This window comes from Anastrepha obliqua, chromosome 3, assembly GCF_027943255.1.
Source record: "Anastrepha obliqua isolate idAnaObli1 chromosome 3, idAnaObli1_1.0, whole genome shotgun sequence".
Lineage (NCBI taxonomy): Eukaryota > Metazoa > Arthropoda > Insecta > Diptera > Tephritidae > Anastrepha > Anastrepha obliqua.
In genome coordinates this window covers 106,718,072-106,739,256 of record NC_072894.1, presented here as the reverse complement: position 1 = coordinate 106,739,256, position 21,185 = coordinate 106,718,072, and the positions used below count along the sequence as shown (strand labels likewise).

General features: G+C 36.8%; 1 protein-coding gene across 1 annotated transcript; it reads right to left on the bottom strand.

Annotated features, from left to right (window-relative positions):
- Positions 1 to 687: 687 nt before the first annotated feature.
- Positions 688 to 19,765, bottom strand: LOC129241440 (arylsulfatase B). The gene is made up of 7 exons (XM_054877742.1): positions 19,681 to 19,765; positions 9,211 to 9,461; positions 8,962 to 9,121; positions 3,978 to 4,204; positions 3,581 to 3,842; positions 1,737 to 1,894; positions 688 to 1,667 (listed from the first exon to the last, which is right to left on the bottom strand). Exons 2-7 carry the CDS (start codon positions 9,352 to 9,354, stop codon positions 837 to 839), a joined length of 1,782 nt encoding a protein of 593 aa, XP_054733717.1. The 5' UTR covers positions 9,355 to 9,461; positions 19,681 to 19,765; the 3' UTR covers positions 688 to 836.
- Positions 19,766 to 21,185: the final 1,420 nt, after the last annotated feature.

The window sequence follows — 21,185 nt, the reverse complement described above, 5'->3', positions numbered from 1 at the left end:
AGTACATAATAAATAAAATATTTAAAAAAAGCGGATTTTTTATATACAAACTAGCATTTCCCAGTGGGCTTCGCACCACCATACATAAAATGTTTTTTTAATATCGCAAGCAATTTTTCATATTAAGTTTTCTTTATAGAACTCGTAAAATGTTTAAACAGTTGAATTAGTTGATTTTTTTCAACATACTTTCTAAAGATGTCACAATAGCCTTTTCTGTACTTTTTTTAAATTTGATTGTGGTGGTCACCTATATACAGGTAAGGTGAAAGAGCCGATAAAAACTTGTAATTAAACTTTGATTCTTTAATTTCCATTTCAATTTTTTACGCTAAAATAATGTTTTTCCAGTTCCTTGAATGCTCCAGTTTTTATTATATTTTCGTCCAAAATTAATATTAACATAATACACTTACAACCACAACAGTACAACAGAAACGCTCATAAGCGGCTGTGTATTTGTTGTTGTTTTTCCCATACAGGCATTTCGTATGAGAGGAAACCATTACTCACATAAAATGTCATAACTCAGGAACGGCTGGACCGATTTCAATCAAACTTCACACAAACCACCTCCTCAAACATAGAAAAGAACTCTAAAATTTTTGTGTCAATCGGTTCGGCGGTTCTTGAGTTATAAGATTACCAAGGAAATGTAACTTCTTTTTATATATATAGATATACTTATATGTACATATATAGGTATTAGTTCAGAAACCAAATGATTTTTGGATTTCCCTTTTATTTATAAATACAATACAATTTTTATTTTCGTTACAACTGGAGTGCGTTCTACATTTGCTCTGTTTCTTTATTACTATGACTAAAATAATACTTCAAAATGTGAATATCAATATAGCACACGCCCATAAAACGGCCTTTACACTAAATGGCAATCGCGCCGCAACACCATCCGTTTCATCGGCATCTTCCCAACAACCCCATTCGCCATCGTGCAATGCCGGATTAGCGTTCATGTCTAAAGGTTTATTATTCGGCGCATGTGCCGTCTCGCGGAAATGCGCCACACGTTTTTGCAGCTCCTGCACGACCTTACCACCACTCATTGCTGGGTATAAGTTGTTTTGTTCACACGGATCCACATCGATATCGAAGAGACAAGGTTCCGACAATGGCTCGCATGCTACACCTTGCGATGCATTGGCCATTAGGCAGTAGATTGCCGCTTCCTCGCGCAACTTTGTTATATTGACATTGCGCTGCACCAACGCCCCACCGGCCAGCTGCTGCCAAACCGTCGTATTCATTATGACCTCTTCATAGGCGGCTGCACGCGGATCAAAGTCAAAATCGTTGCTTGCATTGTTACGTGCACCCATCCAAACATCATATAAACCATTATTGATGGTGCCATTGATAAATTTCCATTTTCCTTTGCCATACGAGACGTAATTGTAGATATCGTCAATATTGTGCACAATCTCACGCTCCACCGCATCATAGCCATATTTTAGTGCGGACCATAGATTCAGCCCATCGAGCTTCAGTTGTTGCGTGTCGAGTGGTATATTGGCTGCAGCCGCTAAGGTGGGTAGAAGATCGGCAATATAGAGTTGTTGCTTCCAAACGGTGCCCAAATTTTCGAGTAACGGCGACCAGATGGCACCGGATGAGCGTATACCACCTTCCCAGGGCGAATTCTTTTGCTGAAAAAAGGAAAGTACAAAAATTATTCTCAGAGGGTTAGTTGGTTTGCGTGTACTCGTAGTACTTACACCTTTGAGGGGATAATTGGAGGCGGTAGTGGAGTGCATTCCTCTCGTCGGCCCACCATTGTCGGAGAGAAAGACTATAATTGTATTGTTGAGGATATTTTTCTGCGCGAGCGCATCAATCACAGAAGCTACGCTTTGATCCAGTTTGGAAACCATAGCTGAAATCAAAATTAGAGTCAATTAAATAGAAAAAAGTAAATATAAACAATTTCAGTTAAAAAAAAAAACATAAAAATCTGAGTGCAAACATAAGTGGACCGGCACTTATACGCGCGCACGGATTATTGGATTATATTGAACTGGAAATTTGTGAGCGTTTTCTGCCAGATATCTGCCACATCTCACGATGTGTACATCGTCTTTATAAACAAAAATAATAAAAAATTGCCGCTTACTTCTGTTCCTTCTCCTACTTCTGGCATGTGCCTTGATGTTTTCTCACAAATGGAGCGAAAGCCGACTACGAACGGCAGATGGTTTTTAATTAGTAGCTTTTTCATGTCAGAATTGCGCTCGAAGGTTCGCCAATGCCTGTCGAGGCGCGAACGCTATTAGAAAAAAGGGAATTTCGGGTAAAAAAAGTTCTTGGATAGTTTTGGGCTTGGTGCGGCCAGTTGTGTGTTACGGCACTCCAAAGTAAGAGTAGGTTAGGCTAGGTTATGGTGGTAGTCGGTCTCTACGACCGACTCACTTAGACCTTACAGGTCCGTTGTTATACCACTGTGCTGCACGGGAAGCCCGTTTACTTTCCTTTGTGGAACCATTTTGTGGCTCTCATAGAGCATAGAATTGATCCCATCCCCTCGCCAGACAGCTCTGTAAGGGAATTGAAAAAATATTTACTCTGATTTTAGCTGGGGCTGGACAATTGCAAAGGAAGTGCTCAACTCACTCTTCCTCTTCCTCATCTCTACAACTTCTACAATATTCATGGCGGAAAATTCCTAGTCTCGAGGAATGCCTGCCAAATATCCAGTGGCCGGTTATACAAGCCACGACCTTCAAGATATCATCTCCTTAGAGGCTGAGCAATTCCTTTGTCCTATTTTTTTGTTTATTTGCGGCCATAGTAGCCTACCGGCCTCTTGGATAATTTTGCTTTTCATTATTAGTTTACTCGTGGCCATAGGCATCCCAATGGTACATCTGTGACTGAGCATTTGTAGAACAGTACCTTTCCTGGCTAACTCATCGGCTTTACAATTTCCCTCTCTGTGCCCCAGAACTCAAATAAGGCTGACCTTGAATACAACGCTTATATCATATAGGGCTGCCCGGCATTCATGTGCAACCTTTGATCTTAGTATGGCCGCACTCATTTATAAAGTAAAGGTAATAAAGAGAAAGTTGAATACTTTTTTTGGAACCGAGATTTATGCTGCTTGTGGACCCAATGTAACAGCAAAATTATTGTTTTAACCTTGAACGGCATCGAGGATGAGGCTGGTCGTCGAAATCTTGAAAAGCGTCAAATCGAATCACTTTCAGAGAGTTCGTTCTGTTAGAAGCAAGATTAGCCAGAAAACTGTTTAGAACTTTTAATGCGGATGGGTCACATACGAGCAGGACCGCTGGAAAAATTCGTGGTCAAACCATTGTAAGTTAGAAAAAGTGAACGCTAAGCGCAGAATAATAAGTTTTTGCCGTGCCATTTGAACCAAGGTGATTGGCAAGAAACAGGCGGAAATGGCGAATAGGAAGAATGTTTCAGTCTGCCAACACAGCACCAAGCCCGCTCATTTCTATAGCGAAATACCAGCAGCTTTAGGCGCTAAGATTAGGGCTACATCGCTTCCGCCGTATGCCGTATACACTTAAAATTGTGTTCGCTTCCTGCAACTCACCTGCATATGTTCGCCTTTCGTTATCTTTAATGTATGCAAATTTCTCTATTTCCTCTGATGGCGCCTGCAGCGGATCATCCTCATTACCGGAATGCGGTGCCAGTTGACTTAGTAGCAAAAATAGTGGTTGTTTGGTCACATCATGTTCGCTTATCAGTTTTGTTGCTGCTTCGGTGAGCACATCGGTGACATAGCTGCCGATATATTGGCGCGACACAGCAAGATTATCACGGAAATCGTGACCGCGTGATAAGTTTTTAGGCTATGAAAATATTTTTATTACTAATTCTTGTTACAAATCTAAGTAGGAACAAAATTGTGCACGACAAGCATTTGTGCTATGCAAATTTTTTATTTGCAAAATGCAATTTTGTTTTCGTTGATAAATTTTACATACCGTAGGAACCAGTGTTTGGTCATAGTAATCCACATAAGCGCCAAGGTAACCAAAATGCCGATCAAATCCACGCTTTGTTGGTGTGTATGCTCTACTTGACATCCCTTGATGCCATTTGCCTATTAAGCTGGTGTAGTAGCCGTGCTGTTTGAAGATCTGCGCGATGGTCGTCTCGTTCAGCGGCAAACCCCAGGGCTCCTCGTTTCTAATGACGTAATGTTGCATGCCTAACAAAGTTAATACAATTTGTTGCTGTTAATTTTCAATATTGACGCTAATTTTTAGCTAAGTACAGTAATCAATGCTGATGAGCAGCAGCAGCAGTGCAGCGAATGGAGTATTACTAAATATTCCTACAAAAGGTTCTTCTCGTCAAATTTTCACAGTAATTAGTGTAGTTATTTATATTTTTAACTCGTGATTAATGGGTCTATAAGGAAAAGAATATGACATGCCATCGTGATCCAAGTACTTTGAAAACGTCGTAAATTTTGAAAGAATTTTGAAACTTTTTTTGATTTTAAGGTTTATTCAATGCTGAAAACTTTCTTATAGAGTCTGTAAAGTCGGTTCATTTTTAGCATTTTTAAAATCTTTTTTTAATAAAATTACTAAAAAAAATCAAAAAACAAATTTTTTTTGGGGAAATTTTTGGAATATTTTTTTGATTTAATAAAAAGAATTTTTAGGAAAAATTTTGGACTATGTTTTTTTGATTTTATAAGAAAGTGTTTGAACATTTTTTTAATATTTTTGGGAAGAAAATTGTTTTTGAATTTTTCGTTTTGAATTAGTTTATTTGTAGGCTTCAAGTTAAGGGGGTCTTCTGGTCTCCAGCGAAAAAAAAGTCGATTTTTTTTTTGCATAATTTTGTTGTATGTGTATGCGAGAATACGCCACAGAAAGGATTTTTTGAAAATCGCATTTTTTCACATTTTTCTGGGCACCGAAGTGTACCCTCCTCCGGCCGTTTTATCATAAACTTTATCTTTAAACGCGTTTCCCCGAAAATCGTGTTTTTTAAGCATTTTGGTCACACTTTTCATAGTAGTTATACTCCGATTTCAATGGTTTTGGTCTTAAAAGGTTCGGAAAACTTACCGCTAAGTTTCCCCGTGTACGATTTTTGAAATTTTTTTCATTCCATTTTTATAACCTTTTAAAGTTCAAAAAATGAGCAAAAAAAAATTTTTTTTGCAAATTGTTGCATAACTTTTGAAAAAAATTTTTTAAAAAAAATCTGTCACGGGAAAACTTAACCAGGGCAACTCTGAAGACAACGCATATCTAATTTTTGCTTTCTGATTACCCAGGTGGAAAAACCGTGACCAAAATGGAGACCTGTTTCGTTTGGAGGTGGACGTCTTCAGCGCCATTTCAAGGTCGCGGGTGTTAATTTTTTTCAAAGTCAAAACCATTTTTTAAAAGCCAAGACATGTACCTTTAAAATAAAAAAAAATTTTTTTTTAAATATTCACAGGAATTGTCACAATCAATCCCCAAAAAAACCCTTCATTTCAGGGCCTCGAGACCAGAAGACCCCCTTAACTGAAAGAATTTTGAATTTTTTTTATGATTTTGAAGTTCATTCAATGCTGAACATTTTCTTACAGAATTTGTAAATTCAACATCTTCGGTTCATTTTTAACATTTCTATAATTTTCTTTATAATAAAATATGCTTATAAAACATCAAAACAAAACAACATTTTTCGTTTTTTTTAATTTTATAAACAAATTTGTGGGAAAATTTTTGGAATTTTTTTTGTATGTAATAAATTTTAGTACTTTTTTTTTGATTTTTTAAAAAATTGTTTCAACAGTTTTTTAATATTTTTCGGGGAAAAATTGTTTTTGTATATTTTTGTCATTTTTCAAATTAGTTTATTTGTAGGCTTCAAGTCAACTGAGAGAATTTTGAATTTGTTTTTATAATTCTAAAGTTTATTCAATGCGGGAAATATTCTTACAGAGTTTGTACAGTCAAAATCTTCAACATTTTTATAACTTTTTTTATAATATAATATACTTATAAAAAAATGTTTGAACATTTTTTTTCTATATAAAAAAAAATTTTTTTCTTTATAAAAAAATTGTGGTGTACAATTTTTGGAATTTTTGTATTCTATGAAATGTTTTTTTGGAAAAATATTTGGATATTTTTTTGTGATCTAATACATTTTTTTTGGAAAAATTTTTGGAAATTTTGTTCTATTCAAAAAAAAAGAAAAGTGTGTGGAAATTTATGGGATTTTTTTTTGGAAAACTTTTTGGATGTCTTTTTATTTAAGAAAACAATTTTTTTTGGAAAAACTTTTAGAAATTTTTTTCCTATTAAAAACAAGAAAAATTTGGGAAAAATATTTGAAATTTGTTTGTGGAAACATTTTTGAATTTGTTTTTGTAAGAAAAAATTTGCTTTAGAAAAAAGTTTGCAAATTTTTTTCTATGTATAAAACAAATGTGTGGAAAATTATTGAATTTTTTTTTATAAAATGTTTTTTTGGAGAATTTTTGGACTTCTTTTTATTTATAAAAAATGTGTTTGGAAAAAGTTTTTGAAATTTTTTTTCTATTAAAAACAAGAAAATGTGGGGAACATCATTGCAATTTTGTTTTTGGAAACATGTTTTTATTAAGGAAAAAAATTGTTTTAGAAGAATTTGTGGAAACTTTTTTCCCATTAAAAAAAGGGATAATTGTTGGAATTTTTTTTATTTTAATATATAAAATGTTTCTTTTTGGACACATTTTTGGACTATTTTTTGACTTTATAAAAAATTTGTTGAACATTTTTTTAATATTTTTGGGGAAAAATTGTTTTTGTATTTTTTTCATTTTGAATTAGTTTAGCCTACTTTCAAGTTAACTGAAATAAGTTTGCAACTTTTTTTATAATTCTGAGGTTTATTCAATGCTAGAAATATTCTTAAAGAGTTTATAAAGTCAACATTTTCGGTTCATTTTTAACATTTTGTATATATTTTTTTAGAATAAAATATACTTATAAAAAAATGTTTGGAAATATTTTTTTCTATTTAAAAAAAAAATGTGCTGGAAAATTTTTGGGATTTTTTTTATTCTATAAAATGTTTAATGGGAAATATATATGAATTTTTTTTTTGATTTAATAAAAATTTTGTTTTGGAAAGGTTTTTCGCAATTTTTTTCGGATTTTTTGTGTTTATTAAATAAAAAAAATTTGGAAAAATTTTTGGAAGTTCCGTTTTCTATTAAAAAAAGAAAAATAAGGGGAAAATTATTGGAATATTTTTTTTTTATTTTATAAAATTTTGTTTTGGACAGATATTTGTTTTTTTTTGTTTAAAAAAAATTTGTTTTGGACATTTTTTTGGATTTTTTTTTGGAAGAATTTTTGGAAATTTTTATGTGTTTTTGGAAAAATATTTGTAAAAAACGTGTGGAAGTTTTTTTTATTTCATAAAAAAATTGTGGGAAAAATGTTTGGAATTTCTTTTTTTATTTCATACAATTTTTTTTAGCAAAATAATTTAGTACTACCGCTAGTTCGTACACATATTGAAATGCATTATAACTCAACTCAAGGAAAATATTATGCAGAAAGAAAAATTTTGAAGTTGGTTACTTTTTTCGCTTAGTGTATTCCAAGGCAAGTTGTAGTCTCAGTAAGCAATTCATTTGGATATATTCTCCTTATTTGGTCTCTAAGTTTTAAAATTTTGTTAAAACTACTCTAAACTGTCAATTTTTAATTAAAGATTTTGATATTTTAGGCACCGAAAGATAAAAAAAATAAATAGTTCTAGTGGTGTCTGCTCTATTGCTACTACCAGCTAAATGTGTCTCAATGTATACATATATATGTGCTAGGTTGCCCAATAAGTTTGCGGTTCAATGAGAACCTCTTGCAAAATGAGGTTTTTGACACGTTTTTTCCCCTCAGCCAATATTCAGAATTTATTGTTTTACCAGTTTACAAGTAATTCATAAACAAAATTCCTTTCCTTTTCTTGGCCGATTTCTGAACACGAACTTGTTTCGGAGCCGAAGAGCCAGGTTCACACCATTCTTTAGCCTCTCGTTTTGATTTAGAGTCATGGTGATAGACCCAAGTCTCATCCATAGTAAAGAATCAAAGCACGAAATCCACTTAATCCTTTCGAAAACGCTCGAAATGTCGCTGAGAAAGTTGCATTTGAATGTGTTTTTGTTTCATTGTTAGCGAATGCGGCATGGGTTTGTGGACACAGCTTTCTGAAACCCAATACTTTAATCAAAATATGGCTTACACTGCCCAATGAGATGCTAGAAGTTTCTACGAAGTCTCTTTCAGTCATTCGTCAGCTGATTTTCCAATACAATTTCCTGTATTTTTCTACGATTTCTGGTGTTTTTTGCTGTTTTTGGACGTCCTTGAAGTGGATCGTCTTCAAGTTTTGTACGACCACGTTTCAATTCAATAACCCATCTTTCTACTGCACTGATCGACGGCGAAAAGTCATTGTACACTTTTGACATTCGTTCATTTATTTACTTTCTTTGCTTTTAAACCTTCTAAAAATAAAAATTCAATCAGCGCCCGATACTTGACTTTTTCCTTTGTAGAAAATACTGTGACACGTCGATACTAAATGGCTTTTAAACAAAGAATGCGCTGACAGATTGAAATGAAACTTCACATACGTTCATACGAGTATGAAGAGTGTTGGTTTAAGTGGTGATTCTTCCAGAATCCAACTAGCGCTTCCGCACCATTCTGCTGTCATATCCTCGTTACCAATTTGTTTACCAGTTGTTTACGGCATGACTATATCCAGTGTACCAACATAACAAAAATGTAGGCCAGTAGTAATGCTCTCTCTTATAGAACCGCAAAACTTATTGAACAACCTAGTACCAGTACTAGTATGGTATATATTTGTAACTGTCTAATTTCCCTGCCGCCAGAGTGCTCTTACCTCTTAAACTGCGAGTTTCAAAACTTTTTATTGTACTTTACTCACCTGTATGTATTGGATATTTTCCGGTTAGTAATGCCGATCGAGAAGGCGTACACATGGCGGGCGTATATAGATTTTTCAAAATAACGCCACTATAGGCCAAAGCATCAATATTGGGTGTCAGAAATTGATTGGAACCACGAAAGCTGATATCATCGACACCCTGAAATTTGTATTATTTATTTATACAAGTATATTTGTGATATGGAATTCATAGTGCGAAGATGTATAGAGAAAGCGGTGCAGATTTACCAAATCATCAGCCAATATAATTACTATATTGGGTCTATTATTTGTTTGTGCATCTGTGAACACAGAGTAGGCCAACAGAACAACGAGCAATAGCCGATAAGAATTCCACAAATTCGTATGCATTGTGTGGCTGTTATTAGTCATCCAATGCACTGTCTGCCACTCAAGTTTTTTGAGAGATCTTCAAAATATTTAGGTATGCAAGTTGGGCTATCGCAATGCTCAAGTCATCTCACTGTATACCCAAGTAGCTACATGCAAAAGAAAGAAATATTTAGTTATTTTTTGTTTAGAAGTGTGAACATCCATTTTTTATATATCTGCTATAAAACTAATTTGCTAAGCTTATTTATTTTGTGATTACTGGAAAATAGATTTTTCTTTTTTCTTTATTGCTGTGACTCTTTAGTTTCATATGCACTCATAAGCATTTGCACACACGTGGAACTAAAAGGTAATTACTTGGAATTGCTTTTATATTTTAATTTTATAATTTTCCAATATTTACTCTCGTGGACGGCTGTGGTCATTAAGTAATTTGTTATGTTAAATTCGATGTTTTATTTGACTGCTGGCGTGTTTTAATTTACTTAACTCTGTTTAATAGTACTCAAACACCTCCAACCACGTAGACACACACACACACACACACATGCATACATTGATTGTATAAAGGCGTGAGTAAAATTATTTCCAGCGTTACATTCAGGCAGCAAGGGATTGGTATATGGCACTTATTTATTTGGAAAAAACACTGGTTAATTGTTTATAGATAACGAATCCGTTAGTTAATTAGTGTAATAGTTGATGTGCATCACCGAAGCGCCATATACCGAAGATTCTAAATAAAAGTTTATTGTCGTTGTCTGAACCCCAGTATATCTATGAATAACTGAAATTGATTATGCATGTACTCATATTTTTTTACATACACTGCACGGCAAAATGTGACTTTTTTCCAAAAACCTTCTGTAAGCCGGCTAACTTTTTGGTCGATTTTCCGGGCGTTTTTCTTATCGGCCAGCATTTTAAGCTCCTCACATTCATGTATTGCGGCTTCTCATTTCCTCTTTTTGGCAATACGGCTATCTTACTTACTTACCTATGTGGCGTTACAACCGTGTGTCGATTTGGGCCGAATCCAAAATGGGGCACCAGCTGTTTCTCTCCTGCGCTCGTTGATGCCAGTTGGAAATCTCGAGTGAAGATAGGTCCTGCAGCACTTGATATTCCCAACGGAGATGTGGTCTTCCTCTTCCACGCCTACCGTTTTGAGGTACTGTGTCGTAAATTCGGCTTGCTGAAGCGTCTTCTTTCACATGGGTGACATGGCCAAGCCTGTGTAGCCGCTGTATCTTCACACGCTTAACTATTTCCATGTCCCGATATAGCTCACACAACTGGCTGTTTCACTGTACGTGGTACTCCTTACTAATGCAAAGATCTTACGTAGATTTTTTCCCTCGAAGGCTTCCAAAACTTTTTCATCCGCTGTTGACATCGTCTATGCTTCTGCGCCATATGTTACGACGAGAGAGAGCTCTAGCTCTCAGTTAGCAAGAGTTATTATATCCAGGATTTGGCGTATGGTGGACTTACCAGGGATGAAGCCGCACTGATAGGATCCAATCAGTTTGTTGACGATAGGCTTCATTCTCTCACACACCACGCTCGACAGGACCTTGTATGCGATGTTAAGCAGGCTTATGCCGCAGATTGCAGGTTCTCTTTCTTTCTCAAATCTCCATGCGGCTCGCGTTGTACCCGATCACAACGTAGCTCTATAGACAGCGTTCTTTCTTTCCACTGTGGCGAGACATTCTTCGTCGTTGTTTTTTTTTTCCTTGTTCACTCCCTTCGGCAGCATAGGGTCTCGACAAGACTCTTCCCTCGTACACGGTTTTGCACCGTCCCATGAAATGTCGGCATCTGCTAGTTCGCGCAACATCGACCGACCTTCTCAAAGTATTTTTTGGTCGACCGCGACCTCTGCTCCCTTGCGGGTTCCAGTTCACAGTGCAATTCTCGTTATGCTGTCTGGTGGTTTTCTCAATGTGTGACCTATCCAACGCTACTTTTTGCGTTTGATTTGCTTAAGAATGGGTTCCTCATTCGTTAATCTCCACAGTGCGTCGTTGCTGCTGGTGTTTGGCCAGAATATTCTGCAGATGATGCAGAGGCATTTGTTGATGAATAATTGTAGCCTCTGTGTGGTGGTGTTTCGCTTCCGTACAACAATGCGGACGAGCCGAGTATTCGTAGTTTAGTGCGCGTGGAGATTTGCGAACTTCCCCATACTGAATGCATTGTCCGAATGCCGCCCTTGCTTTGTTTAGCCTGCAGTTGACATCTTTATCTGTTCCACCATATGCCGTGATGATGCAGCGAAATCCGACTCCTTCGTCGGCGGCGGCTCGCAGAGAACAAGAAATGTGGCTCCAATGCTCTGGCATGCCGAACACCCGAATACAAGCGGGGGAGCAAGAGTAAGAGTCGAATGGTGAACTGTTTAGTTGTCTGCTACGATTACATTTTTCGATGTCCAATATTCTTTGTGTAGTTAAATGTACGGTTTTCCTTGGCGTATTTTGGCTGCGGCAAGAAAATTATCCGAATCTTGGGTGCTCAGATCGTATGCATATCAAAAATAAATACTAGAAACGTATCTTCTATCTATCGTAATATAATCTACCTAATATAGTTTCGCGTTTTTCGATCAGCAGGCAACCAGATGGCTTGGTGAATTCTTTTGTGCTGAATCTGGTGCTACAGACTACTATGTTTCGGACCGGGACGAAGTTCATCAGTCTCTGTCCGTTACCAGATGTTTCGTTACACAGGCTGAATTTTCCGACTGCGGGACCAAAAATTCCTTCTTCGCCCAACTTGGCATTGAGTCGCCAAACACGATTTTTATGTCGTGGTGGAGGTAGCGCTCAAAGCAATGTTCCAGGCGCGCATAGAAGCAGTATCTGGTCTCTTAGTCCTTTTCTACCGTCGAAAAGTCGCAAATTACTGAGATGTTGAACATTCTGACTTTGATGCGGATTATTGCGAGACGCTCGTCTATCGGGATTAACGACTCAAACTAACCTCAAATCAAATTTGCGCTCCTTTACATGGGAGCTGCAATAGACGTCGCAAGGTCCGATGGTCTTCTTTTCTTGCCTCGCCCATCACTTATTTTGAATGTTGGTGATGTCAGCCATTACTCTTACAAAGACATCAACTAGCTGGGCAAAGGTACCTTCCTTTTTGAGGGACTGGACATTTCAGGTGCATGCTCTCAAATTATAGTCCTTAGGTTGTTTGCCGTGCTCGTCATCAGATTAAAAAGTTCTTTCAGCGAGGTTTTGTTTCGGTTCGAGTATCCGGAAGCTACCTAAAGGATACTTCGGTGAAGCCCAGAAGTCTTGAGCTGTTTAAATCGTATGCAGAAGGATCGCCCGGACCACTTCCAGGTGAATGGTACTCAGAGGTTTTCCCCTTTGTGTGGACTTCCTCCAACCATACTCCAAGCCCAACTCATCCACCAGAATTTAGTAAAAGTGAAAAATGTGTACGGCAGCTTTCATATATTGAAATTTTACTAAAACGGTTGTTCTATATACATATATATGTGTATGATTGGCGCGTACACCCTTCTTGGGTGTTTGGCCGAGCTCCTCCTCCTTTTTGTGTCGTGCGTCTTGATGTTGTTCCATAAATGGAGAGACCTACAGAGACCCCCCACGGCAAATATTTTTTATGAGGAGTTTTTTCACGGCAGAAATACACTCGGAGGCTTGCCATTTCCTGCCATTTTCCTATTAGAAAAAACTTTTTCTTCATTTCATTCGATTACGGCTGATTACGGCCCGGATGTTTTAATACACAATATATTTGTCGCTTCAGTTGGATTTCGAGCTTTTGAGGAGAAACATCTCAGACGTAAACTTTCCAATCGCTAATCCACTGCTGTTATTTTTTTGTGTTGCACAGTGTTACTTGTATAATACTTGTACCAATAAAAAAACAACGTTTTTCACAGCTAAGTAAACCATTTACTTCTTTCTCTTTTTCTCGACGCAATAACTACCCAAGAAACTTTAATCGTTATTTTTCCACTTTGCTAATCGGCACAAATCGTATGGATTGGTGCGAGCCTACAATTCTGAAGTGCATAGGTTCGAAGTCCTGGTCATGAAACACCAATTGGTAGAAACAGTTTTTCTAATATCAGTAATTTTCTAATATCGCAGAGTATTTCCGCCATGAAAAGATATTTTGTATACGTATCAGCTGCCGTTCGGTTGTGGTGTAAAACTGTAGGTCCTTCAATTTGTGAAATAGCATTAAGATGCACACCACTCACCGGAGGAGGTGCTCGGCCAAATACCGAAAAAGAGAGTAAGTGTCATTTATGTATGTATTTATATGGGGACAAATTCTGCCAGGTCCTTCTACCTTTCCTTGGCCTTTCCAATAAAGAGAGCCCGTCCGTCCTTCCGCCAGCAGCAAAAGTTACTGCTTTGAATATTTTCAGGGCTGAAGCATTTACACCAATTCTTACGAACTGAATTAATCAGCGTGTCGGCTGGATCTCTGATTCATGTATGTGTGCCTGTGAAACTCTTATCGTTTACGGCAATCGCCGCCGGCAACGCACGAAAGTTTAAAAATGTTCGCAGAATATTTCGCTCGCGAATTTCTAAGGACCGAATCATCGGGTGTTGTTAGCTTCTGCATGCAAAAGCTGGGCATGAAAAACTTTATGAAGTGTGGGTCTTATTCGTTGAGAAGCGATCTTACACTTTATGGTGCAAGGTTCCGAGTGCCATTGATTGCCATTTACTTAAGAGCGGCCTCAAATCATTTTTTTTGGATATGATTCACACAGCCCATAACTTTGGTGCCTTGGTGCACTTGGGGAAAGGTGCACTTCACCAGTCCAGTAGATACCTCTCAGTTTTTTTTGTATTTTATAGAGTCCTAGCCGTTCATCCTATTGTGATGAAAGTTTAGTGAATTGCTTGGAGTACGTATGGAAAGATGTATGCGTTTTTTGGCTCGCAGTATGTGGCGCTGTGGTTGAGATGTACCTAAAAACGTTTTTATGAGTCGATTTGGCTCATATTCGGGGTATTTATTAAGGGGACAGATACCTGCAAAATTTCGAAAAAATTTTTTTTTCATAAAATGTTAATATAATCCTTTAAGAATATGTCAAAAAATTTTTAGAACGTAAATTTAAGTATTTCTCATATCAAAACTATATTTTCCGAATTGGCGTACACGATAACTTGAAAAGTTATTGACCGATCTCCCTGAAATTTTGCACATATCTTTTTTATGATATTTCTGTCAATGTGAATTTACAATTTCGAAAATTTTTCGAAAAAATAATTTTTTCGAAGCAAAAATAGTGGGAAAACTCGCCCCAAAATTATTTTGTGTTTTGAAGCATTTTATTCCGCGAAATTTTTTTTCATTTTTTTTAATTCATATAGAAATGATGACATTAATAAACACAAAAATTGTTGGTTTTTTGTATTCAGGTACTGACGCCGATGCTACAATACCCGTCGATTGAGAAGCCCCGCTGCGCCCTTCCTGGAAGAATTGAGTGTACATCCGCCATTTTAAATGATTAAAATAAAAAAAAAATATTTTCTTTTAATGTATGACATAAATAAACTGTACGCCAATTTTGAAAAAAATATATTGACTAAATAATTTTAATGAAAATCAGGGAAAATATGGTCGTTTACAGGTATCTGTCCCCTTAAACGCGTAAAATGGAAATTGTGAGAAATCTGACAACGTTGAAATTTTTCGCCAATTGCAAAATTTAGCAATTTGTCATAAAAACACGTAAAACGCAAGGAAAGAGTTCAAGTTCAACTTGGTCTACAATTCACACGTTCGTGCATGAAACACCAAAAGATAGAAAATGTTTATTCGAATAGCGGTCATCCCTCTGCAGGCAATGGCAAGCCTCCGTGTGTATTTCTGCCATGAAAAAGCTCTTCATAAAAACCATTTGCTATGCGGAGACGGCATAAAGCTGTATGGATCTCTCCATATGTAGAGCGACATCAAGACGCACACTACAAATTGGAAATGGAGCTAGACCAATCTCGCAAAAAAGGTGTAAGCGCCAATTATAAAGGGTGGTTAAATTTTAAAGGCCGATGTTGAATGTAAACCATACCTAAACGTCAACCTTTTTCTGCATTTCATGCGACATTTTTCAATTTCAGACTAATTCAATTTGAACCATGGAAAGATACATAATCAAGCAACGCGTTAAAGTTATTCAGGCTTATTATGAAAAATGGCTATAGTGAATGACCAATTTTCGAAGAAAATCATCTTCAGTGATGAGGCACATTTTCACCTCAGTGGATTCGTCAATAAGCAGAATTGCCGCATTTAGGCGAATGATAATCCAAGAGTCCACAATGAGTGACTGTTTGGTGCGGTTTATGGGCCGGCGGCATCATTGGAGCGTATTTTTTCCAAAATGAGGCCGGCCAGGCAGTTACTGTGAATAGTGTTCGCTATCGTGAGATGATAACGAATTTTATGGCCCGAATTGGAAGATATGGATGTGGACGATATGTGGTTTCAACAGGACGGTGCCACTTGTCACACAGCTAACGAAACAATGGCTCTTTTGGGCGAACAATTTGATGGCCGAATAATCTCACGTTGCGGCGATGTCAATTGGCCGTCAAGGTAATGTGATTTGACATCGTTGGACTTCTTTCTTTTGGGGATATTTGATAAGCCAGCAACAAATCAAGAGCTAAAGGATGAGATAATTCGCCACATCAACGGCATCGAAACTCAATTAAGTGTCAGCAACATCGAAAATTTGGACCATCGGATGGAGGTGTGCCGCCGAAGCTGCGGCGGCTATTTGGCCGATATTTTGTTCCATACGTAATTGACCTATATCAATATTTTCATAATAAAGAGAAATGACAATAATTTTATAAAAAAATTGTATTTGATTCAAAATCAACACCGGCCCATCCATTTCGTAATAGGTGTGCAGTTTGTGATGTTATTTTGAGTCCCACTTTTAAAGGTTCGAGTTATGTGAATGATGTCTTGTGGAGTTAAAAATTTAAATTTATTTATTATTTATTAGGGCACTTCTCGATTCATGCCAACTGTGTTTTCTTTCTGAACTCTCGTTTTTGAATAGTCAGTGCAAAATTGTGAACAGCTGCTGTAGACTTTAAAATATTTACATATTTATCGCTTCTTTACTTTACGGGCACTTTTCCACGTTTTTGCATTTTTTGCATTTTCACTAAATACTCTTTGTATGGGTGATAATCTCAAGAGTATTTGCATACAATATCACATATGTTTGTATGCCTACGTATGCTTGTATCTATGTAAGCGGCAGTAATCGATATACCCTATAGGAAATATGTATTAGTTTAGGCTCACAACAATGTATTGAAATTTACAACACACTTGTTGTCTAATACCAAAATAATTCGCCCACTCTGTTAAAATTTTATTTTGAGGCAATGTCAACTGCCGACAAGATATTGTTTAAGGGCGTCGATCTCAACGCTCCACTGCTCCTAAAGACTTCAATTCTCAAAGTCAAACTTCGTTTCGAATCGGTGAACGGAGACGATTTCACTACTCTAATCGAGTGAGGCGATTTTGTGGCTCAGCTCCGAATCTTCACTACTGAGAGCTGTTATCAAAGGTGTGAAATGCGTCTAACAAGAGCCGTAGCTAGTTTCGTGGTTGTCCGTGTCGGACCAGGGGAGCTAAAGCAGGCCTCATGTATGCCTCACAAGCGTATGCCCTCATGAAATATATGTTCCAAGCCACATGGTATGCAAAAATGGGATTGATCTCAGCTACACCTACATCACCAAGTCAAGGTAGTAGTCTGGTCAAAAGGTATTTTCAAAATTCCGCCATTTTATTATTTTTCAAAAAAATGTTCCCATTGTCACACCTGTCAGAATGACAAACCTACAGAATAATAATCAGTTCAACTTTTTCGTTTCAGATGTCCTGAAGAACCAAAAGAAAAAGCCCGGTGACAAGCCATCTATCTTTTTTTTAAGACACTTACTTTGGTGCCAGCCTACTACAAAACAATATGTAAAAAAAAAAACTGTTTTTGTATACTTTTTGTTGTCAATAATAACATACTAAATATAAAATCAAAATGATCGCATTTTATTTTCTTTAAAAAAAAATTCCTAAAAAATATCAACAAATATGAGTATTTGACCAGACTACTAACTTAATGGTGACGGGTTTGGAACGTACTCCGAAGCCCGCTTGGGTTTTAACGCGAAGCGGGTTGTCTCATGGATTTAGTGCAACAGCCATTTATTTTTTTTATTGATTTTCACGGTAACATACTCAGGTGGCAGAATATGACAAATACCCGTCAGAGATCCAAGTTCCAAATCCGATGCAGCAAGAACGTCGCTGTTCATGTTTAAAAAGGCCGCCAAGTTCTTAAATAATTTGGTATTACACAGAAGCACAGAGGGATCCATAAGGCAGTTTATACAGCTGCTTAGCTGCCCTTGAGGCGCACGGAGAAAATAATTAAACGAGTGAGAAAAGAGTACAATTTTTTAGGAGTGAAAATTTTACTTGGAGCTTTGCATCCTTAATGACAATATTACCATTCACAAAAACATATTTCAAATTACTATACTCATACACTCGCCATAGCCGAATGGTTGGTGCGTGAGTACCATTCGGAATTTGGAGAGAACATAGGTTCGTATTTCCGTGAAACATCGTAATGGAGAAAAAGTTTTTTCTAATAGCGATCGCACCTCAGCAGGTAATGGCAAAACTCCGAGTGTATTTGAAAAGCTTCTCATAAAATATAAAGGGTTTTCCAATAAGAGGTGTTATTTTGATATTGAAAGAAAAATGCTATTTTTTAATATAAATCATCGGATGCTTATTTCAGTATAAAGAGTAAGGAATGCCGTTAATAATGGAAAATAACATCAGGCAAATGACCACCACCACGAGCACGCTTACAGGACAATATCTTTTTCATTAAATTTTGAATAGCCGGATTGCAAAGTGGCTGCCCTATCTCCACGATAGCCTCACGAATTCCGAATTCCATCTTTGAGGTCTTGAATCGACCCTGGGCTGTTGGCGTAGACCTTCTCGTTCACGTGGCCCGAGAGAAAAAAGTCACAAGGGGTTAAATCACAAGATCTCGATGGCCAATTGTGATCATCTCTTCGAGAGATAGCACGGTCCGGAAACTTTTCCCGTAAAAGATCAATGGTTTCGTTGCTTGTGTGGCGCGTAGCGCCGTATTGTTGAAAATAAACATTATCCAGATCAATATCATCGAATTCCGGGCATAAAAAATTGTTAACTATCTCTCGATAGTGATATAGGTATAACACCTGTTATTGGAAAACCCTTTATCTGCCGTTCGGAGCCGGCTTAAAACTGTAGGTCCCTCCATTTGTGGAACAATCATTAAGATGCACGCCATAAATAGGAGGAGGAGCTTGGCCAAACACCCAAAAAGCTTAAGGGATCGCTGACCTGGTTAGTCCGGGGCCCTGCGCAAGCGTATAAAGAGATGCATACGAGTAAGCGAAATAATTCATACGGCGCAGAGCGTTCTCATGTGAGAACGAGACGGTGACTAGTTTCGGTTATATGTAAATTCACGCGAGTTAGAGGATTTTCCTGAAGGGTATTTAGTCCGAAACGTTCCACACAGTGTTTCACTTATCAAATCACGTCGTCTTGTATACTATAGATATGTATATACGTTAAGTAGGTATTTAAAAATAGCAAACTATTGGAGTAAGTAGTTAAAATTAATTTAAGTAGTTTTTTTTTTTTTTTGAATTTCCATGTTTTTTCTGGTCTAAAATTCTTTTTATATAATTCTCAAGTGATTTAAATAGCAAGGAAATATTTTAATTCTAGCTTAATTTATTTGTATTGTAATTTATTGCATCTCATTTTTTTTTTCAATTTTTTTAGCTTCCAACTTGGCTGATTTATGCACTCAAGCAAAGTTGTCATTTTCTCACACACTTCGAAAATACTGGCACTTGATAATGATCGTTTAAATGTGATTCTAAATAAACAATAGCCAGCCAATCAACCATGAAGTAGTGGGAGATTTGTAGTAGCCCCGTATAGCCCCATAAGCACAAGTAGGTACAGCTGTTATTTTTGATTTTTTATTTGACACAAATTTCGAGCAAGTGATAAAACGAATAAGAACGTTGGTAGGTTTTTCCATAAATTCACACTTTTTCATTGGAAAAATTTAGCTAAGCCTAGAACGATTTCACTAATTTTAAAGCCACGTGAAAGTTCAAAAATTTTATTACACTTTCAGTTAAACCAATTGGAGAATTAAATTTACTCTTAATATTTAGTCTAAGTATACATAGGTATGCACTCAGAATAGTATAACAAAATAACTCTACCAACCGGCGACGAACTTTTGCTTTTTACTCTAAAGCTTCCAATCGAATATAAAACCTAAACCGCTTCGTTACACTGAGCGCGTCTAACTAACCTGCATGCTTCGCCAACAACTTAATTTAATCATATGTAAGCACAAACAAATACAGCAAAAATAAATACAAGTAAAAATTTGGAAAGGTAACAAAATTTCCTTGTACATATTTCAAATAAAGTAACTGAGCAGAGATTAATATTGAAGTGCTGCGGTTATTTACTGCGAGCGAGTGGCAAACAATATACCACAGAGTATTAAACAGTATTAAACAAATACAATGGACAACAAGAGAGACAAGAGTTGTAAACAACTGGAGAGGTTGTTAATAGCGTTAATGCGGCAAAAGATATGAAAGTTTGTGTAAGAGAGATCGAGAGAGAGAGAGAGTGAGAGGAAACGAACTTGCAGCAGTCACTCTCTTATCCATTTTCTTTCTATTGGACAGCAATCAAGAATGATAAAATACTTAAAAATAATAGAGTGCAAAGAATGCGTTGTTAGATTTTCAAAAAATGTTTGTTCTGCGCAAATGTGTGTTCAGTCCAAACACGGCTGCCATGTTTAGACAAAAAATATAAAATTGGTATTAATTTAAAATTTTTAGAATTAAATAGAAGCAAGTAGGCGACATTACACATGGGCTGGAAAGTTCTAGGCTTAACAAAGAATACACGTTTCGTTTTTGTTTAAAATTACATTTATTGATCAACGTAATTTCCATCAAGAACAATGCAATCATTCCAAAGCCGTTCTAACATTTCAATACCACTTTTGTAGAACTATTTGTCTTTTGCCACAAAATAGTCCTCTTCATTTGAGCGAAATTTCTTATCGGCGAGCATTTTTTAGATCTGCGAACAACTAGTAGTCGCTGGGAGCCAAATCTAGCGAATACGGTGGATGCGGGAGCAATGCGAACTATAATTCATGTCGTTTAGCCATCATCAACACATTCTTGTTTTTGGTCAAGAGTGAATAAACACGGCCTACACTTTGACCAGAGCTTTCTCAGCTAACTCACGCAACTTCACTTTCGATCATTCAAAACGATTTTGTGGATTTTTTTTGATGTTTTCTAAAGGGTGTTTTTTTTAGAGGTTAGGTTTTCAAGATGAAATAAAACCTATATAATTTAATGTTATGGCCAAGAATTTTGCTTTATTATAAAGATAAGGGTTTGCCATTATGTTTTAAAAATGATTTCGGGCAAGTGGCCGCCGCGACTGGCTCGAATAAATTCCAGCCGAGAGGCCCAATTTTCGACCACTTTTTGCAGCAATTGGGGCCGTATGTCAGCAATAACGCGCCGAATATTCTCTTCCAAGACGTCAATCGTCTCGGGCATATCTGCGTAGACAAGCGACTTCACATAGCCCCACAAGAAATAGTCCAGCGGTGTTATATCGCACGATCTTGGAGGTCACGCCACAGGTCCACGGCGCGAGATAATGCGCTCACCAAAAGTTTCCTTCAA

Coding starts and splice junctions, on each gene's coding strand:
- LOC129241440 (XM_054877742.1), bottom strand. CDS start 9,354: ATGACTAATAACAGCCACACAATGCATACGAATTTGTGGAATTCTTAT. Junction 9,122..9,210: donor TTATATTGGCTGATGATTTG/GTAAATCTGCAC, acceptor TACAAATTTCAG/GGTGTCGATGATATCAGCTT. Junction 1,668..1,736: donor CCAATTATCCCCTCAAAGGT/GTAAGTACTACG, acceptor TCCTTTTTTCAG/CAAAAGAATTCGCCCTGGGA.